We start from the raw sequence: 21,646 nt of genomic DNA, 5'->3' as shown, positions 1-21,646 counted from the left end.
CCATAACTCTCACATATACCTTTTTTCCAATTTATACAAGAGAGATGTTTGTCTGTCTGTGTCACCACTTTTCTCAGATATGTCCAAACAGATCTTCCTCAATCTTCACCAGGAAGTTTTATGGGGGGGTGGGGGGGATGGGGGGGAGGACTTAGAAATCAAAAAAAAGTTGGATTTCTATTTTATTACTCTATAGTGCCTAAGCCTTTGTAGCTATGTGAAAGGTAATAGTAAATGATCCCTTACCCCATTCATTCATATGTGTAGGGAAGTGGTTTCGGCACCCACCACCACAATATATATATATATATATATATATATATATATATATATATATATATATATATATTTCTTCCAAATGCCAAGATTAGAACAGCATCAGGCAATGCCGGGTACCTCCGCTAGTACTGCATATGAATGAAAATTCATTGCAACTGTAGAATCAAAAAGTTCAAAAATAAAATGGGCCACTGTTCTACTAGATTAACTCCTACTCATGACTAGTCGATGTCATTGTGATGTAAGATACGAATGACGTTTTCCATAGATCATGTGGAATCACATCAGACCCAAGGAATTGTAGGTAACCAACCCAGTCACATGTTGCGTCGTATTGTTTTTTTGTTTTACAAGCGACTCAGTGACATTTTCTACGGTGAACTAATGATCATGAAGGAAGTTTGTGCATGCATTCCAGGACAAGGGGCATTAGGAGACATCAGTTACTTCCACGTGGATTATTGGATAGAGCACATGGTCATCAAAAGACGATGGATAATGGGATTGAAACATTATTGGCTCGGTCCTCCCCAGACAAAATGCTACAGTTATAACTATAGTATACGAGAGTTGTACTGTCATATACTCTAGTTGGTAACAGGTCCAACTACAGTCGGCTGCAGAGAATTACTACAGGAAAGGAATGCTATTTTTGCCTGGGTCAGATGGGAATACCAAAAAGGGCCAACACATAAGATAGATTCAGTTCATCCTTGTGACAAGATGTTGAGAGATCCCCAGTTAAAAAAAAAAAAACTCTGAACATTTATGAGCAATTAAAATTATTTAATTTCCACTGTTGTAATAGATTTAAGCAAAGAAGATAAATATATTTCATGGTATGAAAAAAAAAAAACTGTCATTCTTGATGTTGCAACAGAAAAAAAAAATGAGCTCACGAAAGAATCAACAACAGAAAATAAATCATGAACAAAATGAAAGGGTGATGTCATCGGATTGAGGGGAGCTGAAACTTTGTGCAAGCCGATCGCTGAAATGAGCCTTGCCATCATCCTATTTAGCAATCACAGGATTTAAAGTCTTCCACGCTGCCAAACCCTCAGCAGAATGTTCTGTCACAACTGTTTGGGTGTGAGACACGGTGTGAAAGCAGCAGTCCTCTGCAAGGTAACCTGGTGAAGCAACTTCCTGTTGACGGATTTGTATTGTGTTGGAATCTTTCTCCCTAAACTCCCCCAGACTCTTGCCAACTGGATTATTATCGATGATGGATGCTCTCCTGCATTTCATCGGCCCATCACAATAATCATTCTCTCGCCAGTCTGTGAATTTATAAGTTTAGAATTCCACAAACTAATCATGATCCACACACAAAGTGTGTGCCTTTGCAAACTCTGCTATGACATCAGACCTCCCACCTTGTCCAACATCACGAACTCCATTTGCATGGTTTTGTAATCTTCTAAAACCAAGGACTTCATAATTATGGTTCCCAAGACTGAAGCTGTCACGCTAAATTTAATTTATAAAGTCAATCATCTGAGATAATTATCTCTGCCACCGAAGGTGGAGGCTATGTTTTCACCCTTTTCTGTCTGTTCGTTTGTTTGTTTGTCTGTGTACAGGATATCTCAAAAAGTTGTGGACGGATCTGAATGAAATCTTTTGGACAGGTTGGGTGTGCGACATGGACAAACCAATTAGATTTTGATGAAGATCCAGAACTCGATCCGGCTACGAGAATTTTTTTAAAAGTGATTCTTCACCATTGAGACATTGGGACAAAAACAATATATAGCACAATATCTCAAAAAGTTGTGGACGGATTCAGATGAAACTTGGTGGACAGGCTGTGTCGCAAGGACGAATTGATTCGATTTTGGTGAAGATCTGAATCCGGTTTCTGGATAAGAAAATTATCTAATCTTTTAAAAAGTGATTCTTCACAATTGAGAGATAGGTCCAAAAACGATACAGTACTGTATAGAATGATATCTCAAACATGTATTGGGCCTGGTATGTTCTCATGGATCAGGCATTACATGGCGGAGCTTGTATCATGCATGCAAGTGTTCTATTTCTACCGAGTGCCCTTCTAGTTTTAATTGCGTTGGAAAAAACACACAACTTGTGCTCTCAATACATTGCTGTGTGTGTGTGTGTGTGTGTGTGTGTGTGTGTGTGTGTGTGTGTGTGTGTGTGTGTGTGTGTGTGTGTGTGTGTGTGTGTGTGTGTGTGTGTGTGTGTGTGTGTGTGTGTGTAAAGATGCAATGATTTAACCAGGAATTTCCAAATGACCTGGAATTTCTCATGAAAAAAAAACAAAAGAAGCTTACAAATGCAAAAAAGAAACAAATGAGGCCTTATAAATCAGCACCATTAAATAGAATTTCAACACACGAAGATATAAACATTGCTTTTCAAACCCAATAAAATGTTTGCTAACTATTATAAATAATTGAACATCAAGCCATCGATTTAAAAGTGGTGCCTCCTGAATGGGTTTGGAAGCACCATTTGGAGGATTAAATAATAAGTTCATCAAAAAGTTAGGCTAGATCTAGAAATATAGCACGTGCATGCATGATACAAGCTAAACTAATCACTCAGGGTGTGCCTGGGAGGTTTTAGATGGTAAAATAAATTTATAGCCCCTGGAGGTTCAAGGTGGGGTGGGGGGGGGGGAGAAGAACCCTGATTCTCTATGCAAATACATATAACTCCCAGTATTACAAATCATCCCGTCCGTAATTTTGGGGGAATTAACCCATCTGTAAATAGGGTTATTTGCTCGTAAAATAAATACTACATCTTTTTGATAAACAATAAAGTGAAAGATTTGGACTTTTATAAAATTTAAAGTTCAAATAAACACATTTAAGTGGTAATCATTACCGACTCTTCCCTCCAGGGATTCAAGCAGGCAGTGCACCACCACCTCCTGTTATCCTCAAACCTTAGTCACTCATAACCCTTTTTAACCCCCATTAACCCTTCCTAACCCAACCCTCTTACTTGTAATTTCCTGTGTTTCTTCCCCCTCCTCTTTCTCCCCTTTTCCTGTTTGTTCATTCCCTTGCCCCATTATGAGTTCATACCCTTTCATCATCTCGCTCTTCTATGAGCCTCAATCTTGTAAAGAGAAAAACAAAAGCCTGTACTTCAAAAGTAATCGTACAACATTTGACAAGTCCAAGAGCAGAGAACTAACCTTTCCTGCATCAAGAAGACGCTTGGGAAAGAATCGATAGAGACCTTCATCCTTCCTGCAGAACAAGACAGGTGATCAGAACACCATGTCACTGAAGAATCACACAATAAAAGTTAAGAATTTTTTTTTTTTAAATCAGCAATAAAAAAATTGAAGGCTTACAAACACTCACTCAAGTAGTTCAAAGTTTGACTTCTTCTCCAGTGCGACAAAAGGAACATCTTTGTAGAAACATCTACGCAGAGACAAACACGGTGATTAAACAAGATCTGCAGGTGATTTCCAATGGGCTTACTGGTACATAAAAACAATGTTTTGGATCCGCTATCTCATTGAATTAAAACTTTTGAAAACTCGAAACAGTGGGGCACTGATGACATTGAAATAGAAATAGAAAAGCCCGTTATCCTCAAGGCCATTTCCCCGAAATAATTGACATCTTGCCAATATGCGACCATAAGCTGGAGCATGGCCATGTCATGAGGCTGTCAGGCATCAAACACAATTAGCTAACCACACCAAAGAAAGAAAGTACCCTTTGTCTCATCAATGTCAAACACCCTTAGATTCACCACACCATACTCTGGGTTTTATGAACTGAAAGCAAGTGGTTAAGAGCATGTTAACTGCCATGGAAAGTGAGGTGTAGCTGACGTTTCGAGCATTAGTCCATTAGTCCAAAAGAGAACAAGGGCCACTAATGCTCTGACGAGGGGCTAATGCTTGAAATGTCCCTGCAGCTCACAATGGCAGTTGAAATAGTCTTGGTGACTTTCTGTTGATAAAATCCATTGGTTTTTAACTTGCCCGCTGATGGAGATCAACACTAACCGTCACAAAGTCTACCATTCCCATGGACCACATATTGGCATTGCCAAACTCACTGTTACAGCTGTAATCAAAACAGCTAAAATTACCTCAAGCCCAGGCCAACAATTGACCACCGCTTCAGAAACAATTGCGGGCTTTGTGGCACAATTTGATTCGGGGATAGAAATACCCATATCCCCAGGTTTAAGCAGCAGGCAATTCCCAGCCAATTTGACGATCAAATTCCTCCAAACGAATCTTGACATAAAACATCACAGAAAATGCTGGACTTTCACAAGTTTGACAACTCAAAGCTATTGCATTCACCCTTTTTAATTAACCCTAACTCGAGGGACACAGACTCAATATACACGCAACTCGAACAGTCAAACACTGCCAAATGTAGAAATCCCAATATTAATGGGGGGTTTTTTTTTTTTCTTCATTTATATTTTCCCACTTTGCAATCATGTTCCTCCAAAGTAAATTCATCCCATGTCATTAAATATACTGAGATGTGCCGATCATGATATTTGCTTAAAAACATCCTGTGGATATTGCAAGATTTCATGGTGAGATGCAATTTTGTCATATTAATAAGACATCAGTTACATTAAAATTAGACAATGAAAATTTGTATTTCTATTTGGACAAGGGGTGGTCAGAATGTGATACAAACGAGATATAATCATAAGAATACAAGATACACTCATGGTTTTACTCAATATTTTGCAAAATACAACTGGATATAGGAAGGGAATGAGAGCCTAGAGATATGCACACTTGCCTCTAAGCTGTCTAGCCTGGGTTTGAATCCTGACCCAGAGATAACCTGTCATCATGGTGAATTATTTTGCGAGGCGATGCACCAATGTGTGCGCCGCCCATCAGATTGAGACCAAGCTGGTTGTCCGATCTTCTGGTATTAACTGGTGGACGCTAAAAAAATCCCTCAGGTCTTTCGAGCAGAGTCGAAGAGTTATCGCCTGGACCCGGAAAAAAAATGACAAATTCTGCCGGCACTAACTTCTGGGAAGGCAAGAAGAAACCACCCAACATAATCTTTGCAAAGGAAGTGCTTTGGCAGTACCTATGCCATATCAACAGTATCGAAGTATATCGATTGATTGATGTTAAAAGAATTCATAAGAAAATAATTTTTCTTTACAGATATACAGTGAAATTAATTAATTAATTAATTGTTTTAAAAAGAATTTAAAAAATAAAAATAAAAGGAGGTGACATTTCTTGGACTGCTGTGAACATCGTATTCGTTCATCTCTTTGAATGCCCCAAGCATTTAATGCAGGGAGAAGTGATCGACTTGAAACAAACTTTGTTTTCAAACAGAAATGTTACACCTTTTGATTTATAACAATATTGATTGTGAAAGCAACAACACTGTTAAAGCATCCCACCTGATCTCCAAGCAGCCCAGCTGCAAAGCCATTTCCTGGTTGACCTGGTCAGCATAGTCCTGCATATAATCGCTCCAAACCTGAAAGCAATGCATCAGAGGAATGGTTAGTACTTTCTGTACTTTGCAGCTGAAGATTGTGCATTGTAATAGACAATATTAAAATGCTCTTGATTTTACAAAAATAAAAATTACAACATATCCAATCTATTATTAATTATATTTGAGAATACCTGGTGATACAAGTAGGATAGCATTGCTTTGTCCTTTGCAAAAACGCTGACAAAACTCTTTGGGAAGTAACGGATCCGCAGCTCATACCTGCAAATATAGTAGAATGAAAGCTGGAAATACCATAGTGTATGTTGCCATAGTAACTGGTGACGTCATCATAGCCATTAAAATGCCAACCATGGAATTGTATATCGTTTATGAATTTTTAACAAGCCAGCATTTCAATCCATAATTCAAGCAAAATCTTTCTTCCCTCCTCGCTTTAAATCCTATTATGCTGGAATTTGTTGGTCGATTGTGAATTGTGGAGATATCTGAAATCGTTTAATATATTCAGAATCATTCAGACAAACTACAACTGTGGATTTTACTCCCAAGGAACTTTGGAGCAGGAGGAAGCCATTTGGCCCATCGTGCATGTGCTACACCAATTCCAGTATCAATCACCAATCCTGCCAATACCCCCATATACCAATCTCCAATGCATCCAGATACCTAAGCTAATTCCCATTTAAACCTATACACCCCCTCCACTACTACTACCTTTTCAGGGAGACCATTCCATGCATTAATCACTCTCTGACTGAAATAGAGAGGGTGGTAGCGCTGTCCCCCTGCCCCCTGCCTTTAAAACTGTCCTCACTCTCATTTTTTCTTTACTCTCAAGTTATGGCCCTGGTCCTACCTCTGTCCACTCTGCCAAAAAAAATAGGTGCAGTGGAGTTTTTCAGCACACTTCATTATCCACTCCCTCAATCAAATCCCTTTGTAATTGCTTCCGTTCTAATGCAAAAAAGTTTTGTCTCCTTCATCCGTTCCTCATAGCTTTGTCTAGCTCACCCTGGAATCAATACAGTAGTGCTGTGCTGCACCCTCTCTATGGCAGATATGTCCCTCCTCAGATATAGTGACCAAAATTGAACACAATATTTCAGAGAAGGCCTCACTAAATTCCTAAAAAGTGTTAACACTACCTCCTTTGATTTCTAATTTATCCCCTATCCCCCTGCCCCCCCCCCACTCTCAAATACGACCTAAAGCACTTGAGATGTTATTTAATACATATATATATTTATGTTAAACTGTATCTGATAATCTTGTGCCAAATCTATTAAAGTATCGAGACTTTCCTGAATCTGATCATCCGCTATCTATCTTACCTCCAAGCTTTATTTTATCTGCAAATTTAGAAATCTCACTCTTAACCTCACTCTCCAAATCGTTCATGTAAATTACGAATAATAATGATCCGAGTAGTAATCTCTGAGGTCAGCCCCTACTTACATCCTCCCAGCCAGATGGCCAACAACTCACAGCCGCTCTTTGCTTCCTATCACAAAGCCAGTTTCCAATCCAGTTAGTTACTCCACTAGCCACTCGGCAAGATTAACCTAAGCCAACAATTTCCTATGTTGTACCTTTTCAAATGTCTTCATTTCCCACAGTGGTAAACATGTTGATAGGAGTATGTTTACCACTGTGGGAAATGAGACTCTGCCAACATTTCAAGCATTAGCCCTTACTCAGCTGAGCCAAAGAGGTTTTCCGATGAAAGGCTAATGCTCAAAGCGTCGGCCGCACCCCATTTCCCATGTCAGAAAACAAACTCATTAACTTATAGTGGATGAAATCCATAGTTCTTGTGTAGAACTAGTGCAGTCCCAACCTTGGCTCGAGAGAAGGTCGCTGTGCTTCACTAGGCACCCTGGGTCCTGATACTCGCATTTCCGGCCGCAGCCATAAGCCAGCCTCCCCCGGGCCACTCGGCAACCGGCGCAGAGCAAAATGGTCTTCCCAGCCAACACCACCAAGCACCGAAGCAACGAGTGAGCGTGTGATGGCCTGCAGAGGAATGTACGGGGAAGTGATATGCAAGATGTTTTTGATTGCTGATTAGCTATCACTCAGAACATATCTTTTATTGCCACACCAAACCCAGATAAATGAGCTGCACCATTAAATTATTCTCATGGAGTTCAACTTGATACAAGGTGTTGAAAGACATCAGACCAAATCTTTCAACATTAAATTACCATTGCTGTTGCTCAGATGCTGATACCTAGCTTGTTCATTCCAGGTCGTTGGACCTAATTTTGCATGCAGGCACACAGCTTCTGGCAGCCTAACTCCTACATCACATGAGTCATCAAGCCTGCATTGCCGAATGCTGATGTGTTGTCGAAGCTGCAGGATTTTTATTTACTTTTTCTGTAAACCTTGCAGAGAAAGAGTCATGAGGGGTGGGGGGTGATTTTGTCAGGTTCATTGGATTTGTGAAATTCCTGTACCACCCTGGCAATGTTGCACACTCTGCCATAGATCGTTAGGTTGGAATGAGTGAGGTGGGGGTGGAGTCCAAAATTAAGGGTTGGATTTTTTTGGAGCTAGTTAGGGAAGAATTCGTAACTTGTTCAAGGGTCGGCGCCGATCAACTACTCTTTGTCGAAAGACATCATGGGATCTTTAACGTCCATTGGAAAATCAATGCTGGCAGACGGGTCGCCAGCTTAACAACCCATCTGACGAGCACGTTTATGGCCAATTAGCATGAAGTAATTATTGCTGCCGAACACTGTGGGTTGGAATACGTTTCTCTTGAGGGTCAAACTGAGAAAGAGCTCTCCAAGGAAAACAAATGAACTGCTGACCTATCTTCTGAATTATTTTTTTAACTGTATGTGAAATTTTAATGCAAAGTAGTTGCAGAAAGTTTTACATTAGGTGGTGTATTATAGGAGATCCATATCTTTGGATGTTTTATAGTGCGTATAGTAGCGTGCAGAGGTTTGTCGCCTGGAAGACATGCTGAGAGAGAGCGGTGAAAGTTGCACAAAAACATCGATATGAAGCCACAATTAATTTGACCCGTATGTGCATTTTTCACAAAATATTCACGGGTAATTTGATGGCAGGCCAAGCAAGAAGGAAAGCTTTATGGTGTGCAGTGTTTTCCCAAAAGCAAAAGAGGAGAATGAAAAAAAAAAGACACGAGATGTAACTTTTAACGGAATCACACGCGGTATAAATTAGTCTGTTTTATTATATAATGGTTACCTTGTTAACTTTGTGATTATCCATCACTTAAGGCAACCTAGTTGTCGAGAGTGGAACTCTGTGGAAACACCACAAACTCTCTTTTTTCGATACATCTTTTAAGTTTTGATACAGCACAATTTATCTTTCGATACATCTCAGCCTCTTTGTTACACAAGGAAACATCAAGCGATTCAACAAAAGTAGTTCAGTAGCCCCATCTATATATGCTTTCAAACCATTGTTCTTGCTTTTCATCTCTTATGTGCTTTTCCATGTGTACAATCAACATCATTCAAATGGTACATCCCCATCGAAGCGAGCTAGTGAGACACAAGTACTGTATACTTGAGTGATTTGTGGTTGGATGAATAGAGTCATGCTTAGATGCTCTATAAAATGTAATCACATCGACAAGATGCTGTCATGATGACACTTCGAGGTTTAAGCTATGAGCTGGGATACCAGTAATTTCCATCAACAATCTGATATCTGGGTTGTAGATTAAATTGTAAGCCTTTCAATAACGAATTTGCATCACAGAAGGACGAGTCGAGAAAATACAGTAGTGTCCGAGCGGTTAGGTAATTGAGCTGGCATCCCAAATATGGTGGGTTCAAATCCAGCTGAAGGCAGCAGTGCAGTATTAACGATTTGAATTTAAAGCTTCTCGAAGTTGAACAATTCGAGAGATTTACCATGTCATTATCAGATTGTCAATAAAACCCAGCTGACTCATTAATGGTCTGCCCCATCTGGTCCGGTCGACATGTGGTGCCAGACTCCACATTGTGCTCGAATCTTAATGCCTTCAGGGCAACTTGGGATGGAAAATAAAATGCTACCGTTGAAAGGGCAATGTCGTCCAAAAGTTCCTCAAACTGGAGAGAGAAAAAAAAGCAAAAATACTATTCCGTGTATTTTAACCTTGGCTGGAATGATTCTGCGTCTCTCCTGCTACTGCTTCTTCCTTTCGATGAGACGCAGTGCTGAATATTAAAAAGTCATGCTTTTGTTTTCTCAGCTACATCTGCATCTACACTGGAATGAAATTGAAGGTCATAAACTCTTGTGTATTGTACAAGATCATTTGAACTTTCTGGGATGAAGACCTCTATATTGAGCTATCGACATATACCATTTTGGAAAAAGCAAATGTTGTAATTTTTGACCTCTTTTCCCTGCATTCCCTTTCGCTCATTACTCCAATCTCCTTTCCCTTTTCCGTACACTACCTTCTCTTCCTTTTCACAATTTATGTCTTTAATAATACTCATTATTCCCACCAGGTCTTCAATTCTTCTGACTTAATATTCCCACCAGGTCTTCAAGACAGCTAATAACCACCATCTCAGATCGTCGCTAATCCAAAACCACGATATTTTCTACCTTTTTTAACCCCCCCCCCCCACCACTCCAAATTTCCCATTTCCCTCCTGAGAGTTTCCTTCTGTATCCATCTTGTCTACCCCATGTATCCTCTCCTGCCCCAAATTCTTCCCGACACCCATTATTTGTCTGCCTCCTGTCTTGGTCTTCGGCTCTGCTGTTGGTGTTTCTTCCACCTCCCCCCCCCACCCACGCAACTCCCCCGCCTCTCTGCTGTTCCTTTTGTCTTGTTGCGACTTAATCCATTCAGTGTACTAGTGCTCGCTCTTCCACGACCCTCGACAATGTATATAAAAATACGGTAATTCTGAGGCTCAAAAATGATACTTTACATGTAACACATGCGAGTAAGGACATGAGGGAAATCAGTGTACTTCTGCATGAAGTACAAATACATGAGTAGACGACAGGCCTATCAACATTGGAATCTGTGTTCCCAGCATCAAAAATTAAGTGAATATGTGGACCAAATGCCAGACAGGCCAACCCAAGGTGTCACAAGATGCATCCATATGCTCACCTTGACCTCTGTACCCTCCCTGTAGGGCACACTGATGCAACGTCCACCAAGACCTGCCCCCTCTCCGTGTGTCCGCACACACACACAAGCCTCTCCAGGGGCGGAAGTGCATGCTGGTGCCATACAAGGGGGAACGCACCCACCTCGAGCTGTAGGTTCTCCCCGAGCAGTTGCCATGGTGACACTTGAAATTGGTGACTGTTTAATATAGACCCATGATGACACGGTCTGAAATGGAAGGAGAGAAGGGGATTGGTGGGTCATTCTGGATAGCACACTCGAAGGTAAAGATATTGTGAGATAGTGTCTAGGAAAGGCCGTTATATGAAGTGGTGAGGGGGATGAGGGAAGGGGAGGGCTGGACACATGGCAGACAGATGTGGGCCATTTCTCCTGGAGTGTATGTGCCCATTGAACATCAGTGACAAAACGTGTAATGAGACATTAAAGATCTTCATTAGAAAAGCCTTTCAGTTGTTAATGCTGTCATAATTTCAACCTCTTCCCCACAATGAGCCTGCCGTGATGCTGCCGATCAGCCTACGCAAACACCTCAACGTATTCTCCCAAAGAGGTCAGAGCATTGTATTGGACAGAAGCTGCACATAGCCTTGTGGCACAGAGTGGTTACTTGCAATCGAAAAAACAAATAATTTTAGCAACAGAGCCAAAAATAATCTATTCTAAAATCCTTCCCACTCTTCACCGTGTATTTAATGAAGAAACATGTTTCATTCAATAATTTGACATTTTATGAACAGCAGTGTGTGGTCCTCATGGCCTGTTGCTAAGAATTGCATCTTGAGGTCAGGATGAATATTCCAGAACAAACTGCAGGTGGAATTTGCTGATCACTGTGGAAAACGGACTTTGTTCTGCTGAACATGAGGGAAGCACAGCCTTGAGGGTTGTCAAGAGGCTGTGACATTACAGCATGATGGCCGGCAGCTGCACTACTCGGTTACCCAGCTAACAATTTATTTTGCATATATTCTGATGGGTTATGATTGTTTTCATTGTGCATTTCCAATATCACACAATGTACATTTGAACTCCATTTGTACCTGCCATAAACAGCTGTCCTGATGTTGTGCAAACAGATGTTCAGCATTATGAAGAACTATATATTTTCAGAGGAGGGATGCCAAACCAAATATAAAAAGGTGAAATATCCTTTGGTATCGATATAAAGAGCAAATTATCTTTGCCATTATTCTGGCAAATGTGCTCCCCAATCATCGCAAAAATAACACCATAACTGAAACACAAGTGGAACTAAAAGCATCTCAAAATGCGAAGCCCATCCACATCCGCTTTGCACTCGAACTAAACTTGCAAAAAACGACAGTCACTCCACAGTCACATTTGCTCTACGGCCAGGATATCGTGGCCGTACCCCTCCTCCCCCGAATTGACAGAAATGTGCGGCGGCCGCAGAGTTTCTGAGGTGGCCTCAAGGTGGCCCGAGGGCATATGGCTATCTTTTACAGGCTGTAGGGGTCTCCGTGGAATTATAGCGCGGAGTTATAACTTTTTTCATTTCTAGGTTGGCCGTAGCAATTCGACAAGCCGTAGCCATGATGTCGATGTGTTCCACGTCAACCGTACGTAGGGCGTACGGTGGGCTTGCGTTATTCATGCGGCTACCGTAGGCTCTTATCAATGAAAAATGAATTTTGCCAACCCCCAAAAAATTACAAAAAAAAAAAAAATTACATTCGCCTTAGGGCCCCCCTGAGGTCACCTTGCGGTCACCTTGCGGGCACCTTGCGTCTGCCTTGAAAATTCTATGGCTGCCGCAGGGACGCCCTAAGGTCACCGTGCGAAATCAAATCAAAGACCGTACGGCACCCCCACGTTTTCGGTCTCCACAATTTCTAAATACCCCGTGCGGCTACCCGAAAAATAAAAACGTATGTGACTGCTACATTGTGTGACCGTGGAAATATTGCGGCCGCCTCATAATTGCTAGTGGCCGTTGATTTTTTGACCCTACGGCTGCAGTGCCAAATGTGACTGAAGCATTAAATAAAAATTGTACATTTCATTAATTAATTTTCTCCATTCAGTATTCTCAGAAAGGTTTGTTGAAGATTTGATGACAAAACAAAATTAGTAAAAATGTTATGGCCTGGTCAGGTTACCTTTTGTCAGATCAGGCCAGATTAGATCAGTGACTTTCTACAGGTAACATGTAAACCTGTACTAACCTGTTCTATGGTCGGGTTGTCAGTGACGAAACTGTCTTCCCCACCAAGTTTCTTGGTGAGGAGGGTGTATGATTTTGACATGCAGCAGGATGAAAAACAAAACCTGTCAAAGGGTGGAGGAGCTCATTGTGAGCCAACAGCCATCCATATCTAGTGCCCAACTGTGTCTGCAGACATCCTCATGTAGTTGGTTTACTTTTTATGAGGTTGGTGGCAGAATTTGTACTCCGGCCACCGTAAAACATAAAATGAATCTGAAAACCCACTCCGTGGAAGTACCTCCTGTGCAGCTGCCCTTCAAAGGGCAGCTCAGTGGATGATGGGATTGGGGCAAAGCCTTTGGGACCCCCAATCTTTGATGACACGAGGGAAACCACGGTGTAACATTCCCGGGTGAGATTGCGGTAGTGTGTGTTGGGGTGACGGTGAGGTGTCGTCCACCAGACGGCAGTCTCCATGGGTTAACCTGAGGTGATCCCTTCGGGTGGGTGCCTGGAATGTCTTATCCCTAAGAGAGGACGATCACCTGTCTCTGTTATCATCTGAGCTCAAGCGTTTGGACATCAGTATTGCAGCACTCTCTGAGGTTCGTAGACCAGATTGCAGCGAGATCATGGCGGGTGGTTACACCGACTATTGGTCTGGTTGCTCTGATGGTTAACATGCCCAAGTAGTTGCTGTAGCTGTGTCCAATAAGCTGACTCCAATGGAGGTAACACCGGTCAATGAGAGAATTATGAGACAAAGGATTCGTCACTCCTTAGGTGTCATTTCCCTGGTCTCTGTATATGATCCGACTGAGGCGAGTGACATCACCGTGAAGGATGCATCCTATGACACGCTTGAGTCTGGGGTTAATCAGTGCCCCAGGAGAGATACTCTTCTCATCTTGGGGGATTTTAATGCATCGACTGGAACTGATAGGGATGTTTATGGGACGTGTGTTGATCCCCATGGGTCTGGAACTGTGAACCAGAATCGCACCAATTTCCTTGACGTTGCAAGAAGTCATGGATTTGGGGTGGCTGTTTCATGGTTTGAGTGCCGACAGGCTCATAGCTAGAGTTGATATTCCAACGCAGGTGGTGTGGGAAAGGAGATTGACCATGTGCTCGTTAATGGTTGCTGGAGGATGATCCAGAACTGCAGGGTCCACCGGAGTGCTCATTTCCTCAATACTGACCACAGGCTTGTTGTAGCAACTCTGAAGTTGAAGCTTAAATCCAAGAGAATGGTACCATCCCAGCCGAGGCTGGATGTTGGCAAGCTCAATGATGAGGGGGTAGCTGAGGAGTTTGCGAACAGGCTGAGTGGAGATTTGGGGGATCTGGGTGCTTTGAGTGATCCAGAAGAGTTGTGGAGCGCCTTCAAGACCACCATCCTTGATTGTGCCGGTGGATTTCTTGGAACTCACCATAGGGCGAAGAAGATTTTTTTTCTCTCAAGGGACACTGGATACCATTGACCAGAGTTGCAGGGCCAGGCTGAATGGCAGACCTGAGCTGTTCAAGGAGCTGTGGCATAAAACTGTGCATGCATTAAGGGTGGACAAGGAGGCCGAATTGCGAGGAATCTGTGAGGGGGTGGAGCATCACCTGTGGTCAAGTGATTCTCGCCCTGCTTCGGGGAATTCGTGCATTGCGTTCCTCCAAGCCCGTCCATCGGTGGACTGCAATTCGAGCAGAGGGTGGTAGGCTATTGACAGAGGAGTCCGAAGTGAAGGCCCGCTGGGCCGGTTACTTTGAGCGGCTGCACCAGGATGATCCACCACCTGTCGAGTAAGATGTCAGGGGTGTTAATATACCTATCGCTGACCCTCCAATCAATTGTGATCCACCTTTGGTTGTGGAAACACAGGCTGTGGCGAACCAGTTGAAATGGGGTAAAGCTCCTGGGATCTGTGGCATCCATGCTGAACTTCTCACGGCTGGTGGAAATGCCGTACTCATGCCGTTGCATGCAGTTCTGTGCTCTGCCTGGAACACAGGCATCATCCCAAATGGCTGGAAGAGGAGCGGTGTTTTCCCTCTCTGGAAAGGAAAGGATGGTCGCCAAGACTGCAACAACTCCCAAGGGGCGACGCTGCTCTCAATGCTGGGCAAGGTCTTTGCTCAGATAAATCTTCATTCGCCACCATCTGCTTGAGCATCAGCGTCCAGAGCAATCAGGCTTTATACCAAAGAGGTCAATGATTGACCGTATCCTTGCTCTTCAGGTCCTCACCGAACGCAGATGAAAGTTTCGGTAGGGGCTGCTTGCAGCTTATGTTGATCTCTGTAAATCGTTTGATTCAGTGAATCGGGATGCCCTCTGGAGGATTCTTGGTTGAAGCAAGGTGCCACCAAAACTGATCAATCTGACGTCTGAATGATACTCTGGTGCTGAGAGTGCTGTGAGATTTGGTGATACCCTCTCTGACAAACTTCCAGTTGTTACTGGAGTTTGTCAGGGGTGTATCCTGGCCCCAACACTTTTCAGCACTTGTTCAGACTGGATTCTGAAGAGGATGTCGGAGAGGTCAGGCTGTGGTGCATCGTTTGGGAATGTCAAGAGCTCTGACCTTGATTTCACAGATGATGCAGTCATGTTTGTGGAGACAATGAATATCCTTTTAGGGGCCATCAATGTGCTGAATGAGGAGTCGGAACCACTGGGATTATGGGTTTCCTGGGTCAAAACTAAGATCCAGGCTTTCAATGACATCTTGGATGCTGCTATCTTGTCTGTACTGGTTTGTGGTGAGGATGTTGAGGTCACGGAGAGATTCACTTTCCTTGGCAGTGATATTCATGTCTCTGCTAGCTGTGAGCCAGAGGTAAACAGACATCTGGTTTGGGCCTGGGGAGTCATGGATTCACTGGATTATGGGGATGGTGCTGCCAGTACCTGTGAGGGAGGATGAAAGTCTGAGTCTACAGGTCCTTGGTGCTTCCAGTCTTGCTCTATGGATGTGAGACTTAGACTCTGACCAGGGATCTGAGATGAAGGCTTAATTCCTTTGGTACCAGGTCTCTTCAAAGAATCCTTGGCTATCGCTGGTCGGACTTTGTGTCCAATGAGCGGTTGCTGAGAGACTCAAATGAGATTTGTTACCTGCATAGTCCATGAGCGTCAGCTGCGGTTGAATGGACATGTGGCTCGTTTTCCTGACGCTGATCCTGCTCACCAGATTCTCTCAGCGAGAGAGCCTTTTGAGTGGAGGAGGCCAATGGGCTAAACCCATGCCTCGTGGTTGCAGCAGGTTGATCAGCATCTGAAGGAGATGGGGATGGGCCAGACGGAGGCCCCTGGAGTACTAGCGGAAAGTGGATGCAGCGACACGCTGCTCTGGCGCATAAATACTGAAGCTCAATGGTAAATAAATAAATAATGAACCACATAAGCAATTTAAAATGGGCGTCTTGTGCTTTATGCGCTGCGGTGGGACAATTAAGAGCTATTCGGTCACTAAGATTTTGCACCTTCACATTTTGACCGAATTTTGTTTTTTTTCATATTCTCATAAGAAAGGTTCGTTAAAAATTTGATCACAAAAACACAAATGGTAAAAAAAAGTTATGAGACAGACAGACAGACAGAAGCGATTGCAAAGACACATCTCCCGCTGTGTGGGAGGAAGGGCTAATTAAAAAAGAAACACTGAGAATTATTACATTAAATATAATTGGGTTTTTCACTTTACACTTCAATATGAAAAAGAAAAGGAAAGATTAAGGGAAAATGAAACTTTGTAAAGGACTCAGCAATTTATGTTGACTCAGCCATTATTTTTGTCCAGATCAGATAAAACGCATACATGTATTGTGTTTCACAGCTGACGTTGAACTCCCAAGCACACTTTTTGTACCACCTGTTACAAATCACGGATTCATCAGGGTTCAACATGAATGTGCCTGTTTGTGTATCGTCAGCGTAACTTTGGATGTAAAATAAGAGTTCCCTTATGCTCGGTTCCCACTGTCGTGTGATCCGTTATGAACGCCACGATTGGCCATTCGTAGCTGATCATGGAATTTCTCTGAAAATCTGTTCCCACTATCACGATGCGTGGCACGATTGAAATCGTGGTCTCACAGAGCGTGGTGTTTGTCTTGTCTATGATCGATCCCGATCACAACGATTAGATGCGATCTGTCGCGCTTTGTTACGATGCAATACGATCTGATACGATGATCCCGATTGACAATTGATTGTAGAAAAATTTTGAACCGTTCAAAAATTTTCTACAATTAACACGATTGCCACGACTGACCTCAATATCTGGTAGGATCACCACGATCAGTCCACGATTAAGACCACGATTTCAATCGTGCCGCGCATCGTGATAGTGGGAACCTAGTTTTACAAAGAACTTCAACGCAGGAGGAGAGGCCACAAGGCCTATTCAAACCTGTGCAATGGTTGTCAACTTGTGGGGTTTTTTTGTCCATGCTGTATCCTTTTTAAGTGCTGAGCATCAAACAAGGAAGTAGCAAGTACCAAATATTTGATACGACTCCACTGGGGTCAGATTCCTATTATTTTGCTTTTCCATAAAAACCAGATTCTATTCTCAGGCAATTCATGAAGCAAATTATTCAATTTCAGTCACACTGTTCATACTAAAGCCTAACAAGCAGGACGGTACTGCTGCATTACCTGCCATTGCGACATCCAGACATGATGCATTTCATTAAAATCAAATTTGTCCAAAGAAATAAAAAAATAAAAGCTATTCTGCTGTTATGCTTGATAAAACCAAAAATTTCTTCAAATTCCAAAAGCTTGCAAATCAACAAACTCTGAAAAGGATTATCCAGGTGCCATCTGCTCCTTTCTCAATCTGAAGCTGGCAGCTGGGGAGATTCATGATTTAAACTGCAAAATGAGAAGGCAGATATCTTTGGTGTTGAGCGATCAGGATGAAGAGTTCAAAAAATGAAAAAAATAAATTCTAAAACCTGTATGTCGTTCTTTCGAACTTCATGCTGCCTCCTTGCAGCAGCATAAAAAGGGAAAAAATAAATAAATCAGGAAAATAATTCAAAACCGATGTCGCTACCCTTTGTCTGACAGTAATCCTTTATCATCTCGAATCACTTTCCTCTGGGGCTATGCCCAAGCTTCCTTCTTTCTCCTTGTATCATCAATTGCAGGATCCATAATAATAAGAAAAGCTTCCTTCCCTATATATCATTGTCAATTTTATGGATACATACGCATGTACAGTATAAACTGTAAACGTGAAATTGGTCTATAATTGCACAATGTAAAACCTCCACATTTGCAGAGATAATAGACAAAGACCAAAGGAGTGGAGAATATGAAATTTAGTGTCACTAATCAAAGGGCGTGAGCTCATCGAGTCTCACAAGACTAAAGGTATTGAAGGAATACGGGAGCAGGTGGGGGAAAGAGGGTGGTAAAGAAGGCCAAGGGAGGGGGGGGGTAAGAATGCTATTTCCCAAAAGTAACCCATTATTTATATATATATATATATATATATATATATATATATATATATATATATATATATATATATATATATATATATATATATATATATATATATATATGCCACTCAATACTCCCTGATCCTATTAACCAACACGTCGAAAAATCCATTTTCCCTCCGGCCTTGCACAAGTTTCCTCATCTGCCGATACGACATTCTCCAATTCTTCCTCCTCCATTCTACACGAGTAAGGCAGGTGAGGATCCTATATAATGTATGCATCATCATTTGTCCACCCTAAGACACGAATGTCATGACCAGAATGTTGTGAAGACCATTCAATATTTCATAATGCAATTAAATGTGATTATTAACCAGCCTAATGACATTAAAATCGAAAGGTCACATGTCCCTTTTCCCATAATGCCAATCTTATGGATACATCCACTGCTTTGATTTTTCAAGATCATTGGAATCGCCCGTGTGAAGCAGAGTCGATGGGACTAACACTTTCACATTGCAGACAACTCAGCTTCCACCACATACTCTCTGGTGTTGCACCCTCTGCTCTTTCCATGCTTTATCCCCCGAGGTTTCTGCAGGGCACACGTGGTCCACCTGCAACCCCCTTCTGGTGAAACTCCCAAAATCCAGAATAACTGCTCACCTCCACCCATTCATTCCTATTTTCACCCAGCTGTGGAACCAACTTACACATTCTCTTCAATCTCTTTCTTCCATTCATATCTCTAAGACAGCTATTCACCCCCATCTCAGATCATGCCCTATCCAAAACCATGCTCTTTTCTACCTCCATCAGCCACCCCCCCCCTAACCACCGCACTACCCCCTTCCAAATTTCCACTTTTTCCTTCTGTACCCATATTATCCATCTTGTGCATCCCCCCAACCCATCTTTCCATCCCACATCCCTTATTTGTCTAAGTCTCCTTCTATTTTGTCTCTCAACCCTGTTGTGTATTTCTCCCTCTTCCCACCGTTCCTTTTGTTCTGTTGCATCGTCATCCATTCTATGTTCTCGCTCCTCCAAGAGTATAAAAAAAAAACACCTTTGTCAAATGTCAAAGCTCCTTTCTCACCACGTTTGGGGTGTTCCAAATGTCTTGTCAACTCTGTGTATTTTCTTTACCATATTGAAGTTTATTCCATTGACATACATTGCAATGATAACACAAACCAAACTCAAACAGAACTGACAAGACCTATACTAGCAAAACACGGGCTCACGACATTCATTCGCATTGAATATTAGTTGTCCATCTGTAACACAGCAATGTAGAACGTTATTTGCTACCATGGTTACAAGAAATATGGAACCACCCTCCCTGCCCCATCACAAAGACAACACAACAATAGTGGTCGGCAGTTAAACAAAGTATTACGGGGATCAATGGAGTTGCGTACAGACGTCGAGGCCTGGACTATCTGTGGATGTGGATTGTAAACCTGATCATGTGTGATCGAACCTGTGCAGCCTCAATTCATCTCATGAAAAACCACCAACGAGAGCATGACGTTATGGAGAAAAAAAACGAGCTTTTCTTTTTGTGATTGCACCTGTCAAGTCCACATGTAAAATTAGCCAGACAGGAAAAGCAGGATGTCATGCATTACAAGTGGACCCACAATCATGCACAAAAAGGGGTTACTTATCGTAACGCATATCAAATCACCCAGTAGTCTCTTATTATAGGCCCACGTATAACATCAACCGATTATAGAGGAGGATAAGTCAGGACAAAGGACACTGAGAAAGCTCCATTTCATATCCACCTGTGAAGCAATAGCAGCCCAAGCACATGGTTCCATTAATACGTTTTTTTATTTTTACATTGATCCAATCTTCATGATAGAATAACTTGGAAATCACATGCAGGATGAAGACATTAGTAAGGAAGGCAATGGCAAATCACAACAATAACCAACCATAACACAGAGTGCTGATTGGTCCCGATGTCCGTCTTGCTCTCAAGGCCCTGATATGGCTATGTGAAGGCATGGGTATACCATCCTGAATGTGGGAGATCTCTGGGTCCCTCCTGGCAGATCAATCAGCTGTCTCTGTGTGACGGGCTTGTTCGAAAGAACTGTATAGGGCTATACAATAAACAACAACAACAACAACAACAACAACAACAACAACAACAACAACAACAACCAGAGGGCAATGGCAAATCACAACCATAACCACAGTCCATAACCCTAACACTTGCCAAGAAACTGCTTCGGCAGCACAGACGCTCTGTGAAGAGTTCGGTACCGTTCATCGTCATCATCATCATCATCATCATCATCATGAGATTTGAACTTGGGCTCCGAGCATCACATGTCATCAGTTAAGATGTGAACCACAAACAGGCAAATCCCCAAATGTAATCCAAGCAAGGCTTTGCAAACACAGAGCAAAAGTGTAATGTTGTAGGAAGCAGCTCGGTCACCTTTGGATACCTCATTCGTGAAATTACATATTCTTATGGAAATGCAGAGTCGGTCTGATTGTGCATGCAATGCACGATTTATTATGTAAACAAATCTGTTTATCATTGGGGAAGGGGTTGGATGGAGGTGGTAATGGTGGCTCAATTCATGACAAAATTGAAGGAAGAATGAGAGAGAATGGAGGGGATGGTTAGGTGGGAGGATTGGGGAGAAAGTGAAAAAAAAATAGAAGAGGTTTGGGAGAAGATTTAACTAAAGGTATGGTGAGGGATTAAGAGGAAGAGCATGCACGGATAATCCACAAGGGAGGAGGGAGGAGGGAGGAGGGAGAGGGGAAGAGGGAGGAGGAAGGAGGGAGGAGGGAGAGGGGAAGAGGCCAGAATTTTGTTACAGTTGTGTACGTAATAAATCGACAGCCCTTTGTGACGTGGCTTGCACGTGGAAACGTTGGATAAGAGAAAGTGAATCAAAGCACAAACACGTCCATCCAGGCAAATGGTGAATCACTTGATGTCAAAAAACGAACAGATCGATAAGAACGGATTTAATGCGCAACTAAATTGCCATGCAATCCATCCAACCTCCACTCCACCCCCTCCCACCCACATCCACTCCACTACAGCTCTCCCCCTCCCACCACTCCACTGCACTCCACCTCTCCCCCTCCCACCACTCCACTCCACTCCTC

General features: G+C 42.5%; 1 protein-coding gene across 14 annotated transcripts in view; it reads right to left on the bottom strand.

Moving 5' to 3' along the window:
* Positions 1–21,646, bottom strand: part of LOC147026448 (focal adhesion kinase 1-like) — a 168,193-nt gene that overhangs the window by 144,297 nt on the left and 2,250 nt on the right. For 13 of the 14 annotated variants that reach the window (XR_015058348.1, XR_015058349.1, XR_015058351.1 and 10 more), the window contains exons 2-7: positions 10,855–11,082; positions 7,579–7,754; positions 5,912–5,999; positions 5,680–5,759; positions 3,624–3,686; positions 3,452–3,506 (exon numbers count right to left, since the gene is read on the bottom strand). Coding sequence is in view for 8 of the 14 variants with exons in the window: in XM_085881878.1 (XP_085738004.1) it covers positions 3,452–3,506; positions 3,624–3,686; positions 5,680–5,759; positions 5,912–5,999; positions 7,579–7,754; positions 10,855–11,082 (690 nt within the window). In the remaining 6 variants the exon portion in view is untranslated. Of the gene's footprint in view, positions 1–3,451; positions 3,507–3,623; positions 3,687–5,679; positions 5,760–5,911; positions 6,000–7,578; positions 7,755–10,854; positions 11,083–20,445; positions 20,617–21,646 lie in introns of all 14 variants that reach the window. The other variant, XM_085881881.1, reaches the window with a different exon arrangement.

Source organism: Eptatretus burgeri, chromosome 5 (assembly GCF_056783735.1).
Source record: "Eptatretus burgeri isolate ZD-2024b chromosome 5, Ebu_testis_v1, whole genome shotgun sequence".
Lineage (NCBI taxonomy): Eukaryota > Metazoa > Chordata > Myxini > Myxiniformes > Myxinidae > Eptatretus > Eptatretus burgeri.
This window is presented reverse-complemented; position numbering and strand designations above follow the sequence as displayed.